We start from the raw sequence: 11,190 nt of genomic DNA, 5'->3' as shown, positions 1-11,190 counted from the left end.
CGTCGAGGACAGGCTTTGCACGTCTGACAGTTCGGCCCAGTCATTGCGCATTGGGCTTTGCTTGGTGATTGAACGATCGTTATGCCACGAGCCCACCCACATCGCGCAGCACACGGTGTTTTCAGTTTCCACGAGCGCCGGCCCGCAGGACTGTCGAACGCGCAGCCGACTCGCTACACCCCTTTCGCCGGCGGCGGCCGGGATCGCCGCCAAAGCCGTGCGCCCCGTCGCCGCAAGTTCTTAGAGATGGCGACGAAGTCTGGGTACACACGTCCACGCCCGCCTGCCGAGGACACCGCCCCTCTGCCCCCCAGCGCCGTCCTGTACGTGGCCAACTGCGGACCCGCGGTTGGGGTGACCGATGCCGCCGTCCGCGCGGCGTTCGGCGCCTTCGGGGAGGTCGCGGAGGTCCAGGCCGCCGACAGCAGCGGCGCCCGCGTCATCGTCCGGTTCCACGAGCCCGCCGCCGCGGAGGCTGCTATGGCCGCGCTCCACGGACGCCCCTGCGACCGCCTTGCGGGGCGCGTGCTGCACATACGGTACTCGGTGCCCGTGAAGCCGAAGGCTCTCCCTGGTGGCTCGCTGCTAGTGTCTCTCTCGGCGTCGGAGCTGGGGATCCCCGGGATTTACATGGTTGAGGAGTTCGTGACTGCCACTGAGGAACAGGTTGGCCAATTGTCTGTCATGCCTTTTTGTTGTCGAAGTTTGAGCGCCTGCTAAATGGCCCTGCTTTCTCTGTGCTGGGTGGTACTATGTGTTTTGCTTCTTTTTGCAGGAGCTACTTGCAGCTGTTGATAGCAGGCCATGGAAAAATTTGGCGAAGAGACGAGTTCAGCATTACGGTTATGAGTTTCTGTATGATGTAAGTTTGATCTTGTAAGTATCTCGGGGTGATGCAATTTTTTCTGCTCCATTTGGCTGTCTTGTGTTCTTACATCATCGGTAATTGAATTAGACTACTCATTACCAGAAGTGTCCGATGTTATTATTTTGTTAAAAGAGTATGATCATTCTTCATTTATGCTGCCAACAAAAAGGTTAGACTCAAAAGTGTGAAACACATTGGCCTGTAGTTTTTATGCTGTGTAGCATTGGTGTTGAGTTTATGATCCTTCATAATGTTCTTGGACCTAATCAAGTCCTGAAGTTTCACATTGTAATAAAAATATAAAATGCAGTTTGATTTCACTTCTGGTGCATGTAGATAACAATTAGCAAAGGTTTGTGTAGTGTGACCAAGCTTTATTAACTTTATAACTTCTGCACCATTTCTTTTAGCTGAAGACTACCTCAACTTTATGATGAAAAAGTGTATTTGATATCTACAGACAAGGAATGTTGATTCGAAGCAGTTCTTGGGTGAATTACCGGCTTTTGTTTCAATAGTCCTTGAGAAGATCGCTTCCTTTCCTGGTGTGAAGAACTGTACTACCGGATTAGTTGATCAATTGACAGTAAGTGCGTATACACCAACTGTTCTATCTATTCCTTTGCTGAAGGTGGCGTATAGAGTTCTTATTCTTGCCTTGGTCCATGATGTAATTTGAATTTGAGACCTTAGCTGTCTGTCAGTAGCAACATTAGATTTTTAAATGAAATAATGCATTAAATTGTTCATGTGTTCACAGGTAAACGAATATCCTTGTGGTGTAGGTTTGTCTCCACATATAGACACACACTCAGCATTTGAGGAAATGATTTTCAGCCTTTCTTTGGCTGGACCTTGCATCATGGAGTTCAGGAAATATCCTAAAGGCAGTTGGCGTGCTCCAATTGTGCTCAACAGAGCTGATGAAGATATCAGTCAAGAACCAGAGTGCACAAGGAAAGCCATTTTCCTACCTCCTCGATCAATGCTACTGATGTCAGGAGAAGGCCGATATGCCTGGCATCACTATATACCGCATCATAAAGTACGTAATGTCCAACCCTATGCATTGTTTTGCTTCTTCTCTATATTATTAACAATGCACTAATTCAACTATATTACATAACAACGCTGCAGAGTAAACTAATGTTTGTGCCATGTTTTCTTTTTAGATCGATGACGTGGGTGGTCAAGTCATCAAAAGGAGTTCAAGGCGGGTTTCTTTTACTTTTCGAAAGGTTTGTTCTCCTTCATTCATTTCACGGCATGCTTGATTGAGTTAACCGAACAGTTTACCAATAGTGTGGCATGCTATCCGTTTGCTTCATCATTGGATTTTGGGTTTGCCACTGGCCTTCTAGATTTACTCACTCATAAGAGCCACAATGCTCCTCCTGTTCTACTCATTTCATTTATTCTGGGTGGCAATTACAGGTGAGGATGGGTCCTTGTGACTGTGAATACAATCAATTTTGTGATTCTCATAGCATGAGATGTTAATCTGGAAAGGCTAATAGATTTAAACCTGCTTGCTGCTACAACTGTTGGCAAGTCTCAAGACAGACTACTGGTAGGTTGTTTGAACTTTGACCCAATCAAACTGGTGAGGGTACCCACCGATCAAAGTCATATGAAGAATTAGGTGCTTGAGCAACCAACAGATACAGAATTGATGCAGCGACTCATTCGCTTGTAACTTCAGAACCTTGTAGTAGGCTCATTTTGAGGTTAGATTGTGTGTCATTATGTTGCCTGATAAAGACAAGTATTGTTTATGTTACTATTGAGCTTCATGGAATTCGTCTTCACTATCAGGAAACTTTTCTCGATGTTAGTCCAGTTTCATCATTTGGTTCCTTAGTTTAATGATCTCAGGAATGTATAGGCGTTGAGCTTTATTTGAGAAATGCCTCAAGTCTAATAGATGCACATAAGGAGATGCAAACCTAGAACAAACCAAAAAATTGTTATTTGGTGACTTTCATCTTCGTTTGAGTAATTACAGGAATGCTCTGTGTCCATCTTTAGATATGAACAGATTACTGTACACTTCACCATACATGTCAGGCGTTTGGGGCTAAAATCTGTAAGAGGCTATACCTTGGCTGTTCATCACACGAGTATTGAGTAGCCTGCAAGCACTGGCTGCCCACCACGGCTTGCAACACGACCACATCCAACTTGGATGTATCCTACCTGCACGGCTGCATCCAGGGCATCGCAGTCCACCCTCCAGGGCATTTCCACTGTTCAGTCGTAATCTGGGAGTTAATTATGCGAGGGGATATATTCAAATGTCCAGTGCACCAATTTGGCCAACATGTTAATGCTGATTTGCTGAACATAACCGAGTGCTCATCACGTCACATAAATGTCCAAACACCAGATCAGCAAGCTTTCCACTGCCACAGGACTGAAACTTTTAGATGATTTTGTCCCTGCCGTAATCAACACCATGCAGCATGGAGTATACATGGTCATTTTTGGGGTAGTTTTGTAAGGCTGCGTCTTCCACTTTAATCCAACTAGAACCTGCCATCTTCCTCAACCCTCTCAATCTCATCTCCTTCCTCAGGCTATCAGCACTACTCCAGTTACTCTCAGCAGCAAAAATGTGTGACAACAGAACTTTGTAGCCAGCATGACCATACTTCTTCTCAACACGGAGCAGTCTCTCTGTCACCAAATTTGCCAGCTCCTGCTTGCCCTGCGCTTTGCAGGATGCAAGCAGTGATCCCCAAATGGAGATGAAGTTGCCCTCCTCTCCCAACCCCTCCACAAACTCATAAGCTTCATCCACTCTGCCTGCTTTAGCTAACAAATCCACAACGCAGCAATGATGTTGAGGAGTAGGTGCAACCCCAAATGCTTCCATTGTCCTGTACAGAACAAGTCCTTCGTCCACCAGTCCAGAGTAGTTACATGCTGAAATCGCTGCCAAGAAGGTTACAGCATCAGGTTTTAACCCCTTCTCTCGCATTGAGTAGAAAAGGGACACTGCTCTTTCGCCAATACCATGCTGACCAAGACCAGAAATCATTATTGTATAGGAGACAGTGCTCTTCTCAGTCATGCTAGCAAAGACATCTTCTGCAGTAGAAATCTCGCCGCACTTGGAGTACATGTCAACAAGAGCTGTACCTACAAAGACATTGGAGTCCAAACAACGGCGCACAGCAAAACAATGGATCTGCTTCCCTGCACAGACGCCTCCTCCAAGAGGATCACATGCAGGGAGCACTGAGGCAAGTGTCACTGAAGTAGGTTCAAGACCTGCCTCAAGCATTGCACGGAATGCCAAGATTGCTTGCTCAGGCTGCCCACTCTGTGTGTACCCTGCTATCATGGCATTCCAGGTGACTTCATCTCTTGTGACATTACCATAACCATCAAACACTCTTTGAGCTATTTCTATGCGACAAGATTTGGCATACATGTCTATCAGATAGCTCTCCAGGCCCTCACCCTCAATGCCATGCCTTATGAGATAACCATGGGCTTGTTTACCAATCTGAAGGTCTCCTGTATTTGATGCAGCAGAGAGAACTGCAGTCAATGTCACTGAATCAGCAGCAAAACCTGATTTTTGCATCTGATAAACGAGCAACAGGCCTTCCAAGTCAAAATCATTCTGCACAAAAGCAGTTACCATGGTGTTCCAAGAAACAACATCCTTCTCTGGTAAGCGGTCAAAAAGCTCAAATGCAGTTTGGACACTGCCACATCTCGAGTACATCACAACAAGTGCATTACCAAGTATCACAGGCAACTTGCCGTGCATTCCTTTGATCAAGTAGCCATGCAGCTGTTGACCCAGCCTGCCATCCTGGGACTGTGATGCCGCCGTGAGAGCTGACAAGAAGGTCACGACATCCAATGGAACCTCTTTAGACCCTAGTAACCGGATGAAGAGATCCATGGCTTCAGCAAACTTTCCATTCTGCACATATCCATTGATCATCGTGTTCCAAACCTCAGTGTTCTTCTTGGCAGTGTGCTCAAATACCTTCCAAGCTGACTGCACATCCCCGAGCTCAGAAAACATCACAATAGCCGAACTGACAACGAAGAGATCATTGACATATTCCACCCCATGCTTCAGAAGCAGCCCGTAGAGAGCAAACGACCAATTGGGATCGCCACTGGCCACCGCAGGGAAGACATTGACGAAGCTGACCGGCGTGGGCTTGACGCCGTCCTCCAGCATACACGCGAACAACTCCAAGGCTTCCTGGGGACGCCCGGTCTTGACGTACCAGCCGAAAAGGGTGTTCCACGAGACGGCGTTCCGCTTGGGCATCGCGTCGAACAGCCTGCGGACGACGTCGACGCCGCCGCTGCCGCCGCGGAACCGCACGCAGGAGGCGTAGAGGTTGAGGAGCGAGTTGCGGAGCACCGCGGTGTCGGGCAGCGCGCGCGCGCGGCGGAGGAGGTGCGCGTGGACGGATTTCCCGAGGCGGAGGCGGCGGGCGCGTGCGCAGGCGGTGAGCGCGCAGGAGTAGGTGTAGTGGTCGGAGCGCGGCGCGGGCCGCGCGGCGTGGTTGAGGAGCGCGTAGAGGCGCAGCGCGTGGTCCGGGAGCGCGCGGGCCACGTAGGCGATGAGGAGCGCGTTGCAGAGCAGCGTCGGCGGCGGGCGCGGGAGGGAGTCCAGCAGCAGCCGCCGCGCGCGGTCGAGCTGGCCCTGCTTGCACAGCCGCCGCACCTGCGACGCCGTCGGGTGCGGCTGCGCCGCCTTCTTCCCGCCCCCGCCCCCGCCGCCGCCGGTGCTGGTGGCGGAGACATTGGTGGGGGCGAGAGGGAGCGAGACGGCGCAGCGGGGAGGAGGAGGAGACATGGGACGGTGGCGCGTCGCGGTGAGTCCCCTCGCAGTGGCAGCAGCTCCCGGCTCATCGCCTCATCCCCTTCTGCTACTTCGAGCCGGGCCCGGCCGAGCAGCGAGTGAGCCACTGACGAATAGGCTCTACAGTCTACAAGCGTCTTCGCCAAATACGCTTTCCTTATTTGGTAAGCTTTCCCTGGCGAAGTGGCGAGTATCACGATCAATATATGTTACAAGACCTTTTTTTTTCTCTTTATTTATCCTCAGAAGAGGCAAACAGCCATCCATGAAGCCTTTTTGGCCGTGTTTACATTCATCATCCACAAAATCACATAATGCACTGGGTAAGAAATCGGCTATAGAGAAATCACCTCTAGTATTCCACCTATTACTATGGGCGTGCTGTGATCCCTTATTCCCTTATTGTTTCATTGGCATGACAGAGCAGTATTTTTTTCCCGAAAAAGGACACATCTGTATTAACTTAGCTACTTAACAGTTCATTCATCAGTCATCCTCACGGTTCTTGCAAGTTGGGTTGCAGGGATACGGGCAATCAATCCTCCGGGAGACCTCCCTATCGTAGTACCAGTCTCCCACCGCTTTGCCAATTTGCTGCGGAAAGGCAGAAACACATCACAAGTAAGGTACTTCTGAACTGGTTTAATTTTTTTTTCTGGATTTATCGACTACTTCTACTACTTATGTCTGAAATCTGAAAAAACAATGGAAATTGTTCGGTATAACGCGTAACTGACGCAGGGTTAAGACCTACCGTCTTATTAACCAAGGGAGAACCATCGGCCAGCCATGTATCCTGGGCCCCAGATTGGCAGTGAGCATTGCATGAGTCGATGAACATGCCTAGAGATGGAGACTGCCCTGCAGGTTTAGGAAGCGCTGCCAGAAAGTCTGTCCTAAAATCTGTGCCAAAGAATCAAGCGAACCATATACGCAAAGTTAGTAAATTGACCACAGTAAGTGGTTCGTGAAAATTAATCCAAGAAGCTGAAACAGCGAGCCCGAATTGAAAAAAAAAATGAAATGCTTACTTTGCAAGGTTACGAGTTGGCTGGGGGAGCAGTTCTTAATATCAAGTTTGCATTGGGCCCAGGTCTTCTTAGGATCAGCTGGACTAGGTGCTAGGACGTTCTTGATCTGTAGGAAATGCAAGCGCAAACTAGTTAATTTGTTCACTAAGCTAAGATTAGTTGACAGAATTTGTCTTAAACAGTCCGCAATGCGGAAGATATGGAAAATACCTGCCATGAATCATATGCTGCATTAAGTATGAACAGTGGTGTGCGCAATGTTGGAACTACATACTGTGGGAACATACACTGCATTTGTTTTGAAAGTTAGTTTGAATGCGACAGAGGTATGCTTTGTCCAGACGATGTAACTGAACAAAACTGACCAGCTCAGGTGATTGCTTTGAGGTACATGAAGCTGGTAAATTTTTGGTTGATCCCTGAAAGATATTCGAAAAATTATTAGGCTTCAAACTTGCATGAAAGAAAGTTTTCACTTGCTCACTCTGCAGAACTGATGGAGAAAGTTTTCTTTCACCTTCTACTAATTCTCTTTGGACAATAGTACTTAATTATGAAAATCAGTAGTTGGAAGCCATTAGATTTACTCTATAGTCAGAAAGAAACGTACATGTAGATTCACGACATTCTTATAAATTGATCTGGCATAATAATTGCCAGAGATATCCTTCCTGCAATTACAAAAAAAAAAAGTTCTCATTCTACTGAAAAATTTAATCTGTCAAGATATTAATATGTTGGACTGATTCTGTAGGTGTGAATAATAAGTTATAAGACAACCAAGAGAAAATTAAACATGGTAACTAGCATGGTGTCTAGTTGTATACTGAAAGTTCGCCGATTCAGCACCAAAAGTGCAGTAGTACTCACCCATCGACAAAATATCCAGCATCAGAAAAGCACTTGACCTTTGTCGTCGCTGGAAACAGATCATGGAATCTGTCACAATGCAGTATTGCTGCTAGACCTCCAGCTGAACATCCAGAAAGAAGGGCCTGTAATATGTATGATGCAATAGCTCATTTTTTAGGAGCAATAAGCATTGTTCTGGAAGTAAAGAAACATTTATCAGGATGAAAATCATAAGTGGCAACAGTTGTGTTCGTTCAATTTATGTTACTAATAGTTGGAATGAACTATTCGATAACAAAACATTATTATGCCAATTCTGGATACTATCCCACTGTCGTGGAGAGCGGATTATCAGGCATCCATAACCATATTATTATTTTTGTTTTAATGAAACTGAATGCTAGTATCCAGCATTGAACATACATTTTGCGCCTTGTTCATCCCCCTCACAGTTAGTAGATCATCGATGATGGCACGCCAAACTCTGAAACCTCTGTAGTAGAGATTCTTCGCCTAAATTCAAAACACGGTATTAATATCAACTTTTCCTGCAGAACTGATCGCACAATCCACAAAGTCCAAGACATACAGTTTCCACGGCCTCAACGTCACCAGTAAATGATGAACCATCACAGTATCTGATCTTCACTCTATTCCAGTTGTAGAAATCTGCACGCATCACAAGATATTGCTGCATCATATGAGTACGACAGCATATATCACAACAACATTAGCAACAAGAGCGCCATGCACATGTAAGGAAATGCCAGAATTTTAATTAGGGCTCCCACGTGCACTTTAGCACTTGTCGCATCGGATGTTTGATACTAATTAGAGTATTAAACATAGGCTAATTATAAAATTAATTGCACAGATGGAGTCTAATTCGCGAGACGAATCTATTAAGCCTAATTAGTCCATGATTTGACAATGTGGTGCTACAGTAACCATTTGCTAATGATGGATTAGTTAGCCTTAATAGATTCATCTCGCGGAGTTCTGCAATTAGTTTTATAATTAGCTCATGCTTAGTCCTTCTAATTAGCATCCGAACATCCAATGTGACACGTGCTAAATTTCAGCACCTGGTATCCAAACACTGCCCTTAATATAAATATCAAACAAGAGTTCTAGCGCTACATTAATAGCACACTTCCAGCAGATTTTTTTTAAATCCCTACAATTATCCTTTTTTTCAAATGCAAATGTCACTGCATTTCTTTTCTCGATCGAAGTTTAAGGAATGGTTCAAGGGGCAAACAGCGAATGACATACCGGGGTTGGATTTTTGGCTGCCGCCTAATATCCCTGAAAACGAGAGTGGCCTCATGAACTTCGAGGAGCCCCTGAAGTTGCCCTTCCGGACCGCACACTCATCAGGATTCCTGCACCACCCTCCTCCCTTTCCGTTCCAAAGAGATGAACAAAATTGAGTCCATTCGTTCCTCCCTAAAACGTTGGATCGACAGAAATACGCAGATTCGAAGAACATGAGCTTAATCGCGTACGTACCTCCATGTGAACCACCCAGTTGTTGGCGCCAGAACCAGAGCCGGGAGAGAAGTGGTAGACTGGGGGGCTCCCATCCAAGCACACTGCACGACAAACCCCAGCGTCAGCCATGGTCCGTGGACAAGACGGCAAGGCAGGACAGAAGCTGCAAATGCAGAGTGTAGAGGCAGAGAGCACGCACCTGCTCCCTTGGCCACCGCGTTCTTCAGGAACACCATCTCCACGTCCGCCGGCCCGGCTTCAGCTAACACCGCCGCCACGACGAAGCCCAGCACCGCCGCCGCCGCCGCACGGGCCAGCCTTGCCCGGGACACCGCCATTCCGCGAGACGAGAGCAAGATCTTTCCTCCCTGGGCGCGCAAAGGGAAGAGCAGAACAGGGGGGGAAGGAGTGGTGCGAGAGAGAAGCAGAGAGCGCAAGCACTGGCTGCGCGCGGCCTCAGGGAGAGACGCTGGCTGGCGCTCGTTGCTTTCACCGCCTCTGGGGGAGTGGCATAAATAGCAACGGTCAGTGTGAGGATGAGGGAGGGAGGGAGGGAGGAACCAGGGAGCCGAGGAGGGTGCCGACAATGCCGGTGGCCTGGCGTCAAGCAAGGTATATGTGGATGGCTGTTAAAGCAGCGCTGCAGCAGTAGAAACCTGCAAGATTGCAGGGAGGCGTCGTCGTCATCCTCCAGCTTTAATGCCTCCCAGCTATCGATCTACCACACCAACCTGTGCAGGTTCGCATGGTGCATAGATTCTTTGGGCGTCAGGACCAAATCACTGCAGGATCGTGCTTCGTGCACTTGAGCAATGCACATTGCACAGCTACAGGTTTCGTTCGTCATGCACTCGAGCGATGCAGAAACATGACCGTCAGTGAGTGAGCCACTGCAGCATACAGTAGCAAACTAGCAATCAGCACCTCCTCGCACCGTGCTCTGCATCATCGGGTGCGATCATGCGAGAGTACCGCATCCAAGTAGAGTAGGGCCGGGGTTGGAGTGAAGTCAGTGTAGAGAAAGAAGGGAGGCGTTGCTCACGTGAAGAGACAGCTGCTAGCTTTGTGTCTTGTGGCGAGGTAGAATCCAAAGCCAAAGACCAAACGCTCTGTCCTCTCCACAGACCAACATGCGCTTGCACTGCTTGCCTGAGGCTGAGGTTTCTCATTTCTGCCCACCTGATCTTCGGAAAATGGTTTCTGCCCACCAGAATCCCCATGATCTCCGGTTTGACATGAGACAATTCGATCCATTGAGAGAGACGACACGGTCCAATTAAGATGCTCTCCATGGTTTCGAGAACAAAGAGGCGAAAAGGGTAGAGGCAATCACACAATGATGATCTATGATGACATGACATGAAGAGAAGACTGGGACGCGTTTGAGCAAAGTCGCAGACTCGCGAGTTTTTTTATTTTTTATTTTAAATATTTTGCAAAAATATATGACCAAACAAAAAAATTGCAAATCTTCAAATGGCGGAAGCAAACTACCACCAGTTGAACCGACAGTAACTTTTCTCCTCTGGGCAGTACACTTTCAAAAATGCATAACTAATTCATGAACTCAGATGGAGATAAGCGTTATACGAAAATTGTAGATCCCGATAAGATTTACAACTTTGTAGTTCAAACTTTTTTCATTTGGCATCATCTTGATGCTCAAATAATCGATACAAGTTTTAGATCTAAAATTCAAATTTTAGATCACATATTCAAAAAATCATAACTAATTCATATGAACTCGGATAGAGATAAGTTTAATACAAATTGTAGCTCTCGAAGGGATTTACAACTTTGTAGTTCAAACTATTTTCATTTGGTGCCATCTTTATGCTCAAATAATCGACACAAGTTTCAGATCTAAATTTTAGATATGCAACTTGTGTCGATTATTTGAGCACCAAGATGATACTAAATAAGAAAGTTTGAACTAAAAAGCTGCATACCTCATCAAGATCTACAATTTTTATATAAATTTATCTCAATCCGAGTTCATACTGCTTAAAGTAGGGAAGTATCCCTAGTCCAACTAGCGGTAGTCTGCTTCCGCCATTTCAAACGGCAGTATAGATCTAGATTTGCAATTTTTTGTTTAGCCATAT

General features: G+C 46.8%; 3 protein-coding genes across 3 annotated transcripts; 1 reads left to right on the top strand and 2 right to left on the bottom strand.

The window, feature by feature from the left end:
• The first annotated feature begins 91 nt into the window (after positions 1–91).
• On the top strand, positions 92–2,702 carry LOC101777379 (alkylated DNA repair protein alkB homolog 8). The gene is made up of 6 exons (XM_004976645.3): positions 92–666; positions 776–862; positions 1,329–1,454; positions 1,629–1,913; positions 2,041–2,106; positions 2,303–2,702. Exons 1-6 carry the CDS (start codon positions 247–249, stop codon positions 2,366–2,368), a joined length of 1,050 nt encoding a protein of 349 aa, XP_004976702.1. The 5' UTR covers positions 92–246; the 3' UTR covers positions 2,369–2,702.
• A 588-nt stretch (positions 2,703–3,290) lies between these two features.
• Positions 3,291–5,702, bottom strand: LOC101776970 (pentatricopeptide repeat-containing protein At3g22150, chloroplastic). The gene has a single exon (XM_004976644.4). The coding sequence runs from the start codon at positions 5,700–5,702 to the stop codon at positions 3,291–3,293; it is 2,412 nt and encodes an 803-aa protein (XP_004976701.1).
• A 215-nt stretch (positions 5,703–5,917) lies between these two features.
• Positions 5,918–9,646, bottom strand: LOC101756572 (pectin acetylesterase 7). Its single transcript, XM_012847544.2, has 12 exons — positions 9,285–9,646; positions 9,104–9,186; positions 8,867–8,993; positions 8,181–8,260; positions 8,015–8,104; positions 7,610–7,734; positions 7,350–7,410; positions 7,105–7,158; positions 6,950–7,027; positions 6,740–6,845; positions 6,463–6,611; positions 5,918–6,302 (listed from the first exon to the last, which is right to left on the bottom strand). The coding sequence occupies exons 1-12, from the start codon at positions 9,421–9,423 to the stop codon at positions 6,195–6,197; spliced, it is 1,200 nt and encodes a 399-aa protein (XP_012702998.1). The 5' UTR covers positions 9,424–9,646; the 3' UTR covers positions 5,918–6,194.
• Positions 9,647–11,190: the final 1,544 nt, after the last annotated feature.

This window comes from Setaria italica, chromosome VII (assembly GCF_000263155.2).
Source record: "Setaria italica strain Yugu1 chromosome VII, Setaria_italica_v2.0, whole genome shotgun sequence".
NCBI lineage: Eukaryota > Viridiplantae > Streptophyta > Magnoliopsida > Poales > Poaceae > Setaria > Setaria italica.
This window is presented reverse-complemented; position numbering and strand designations above follow the sequence as displayed.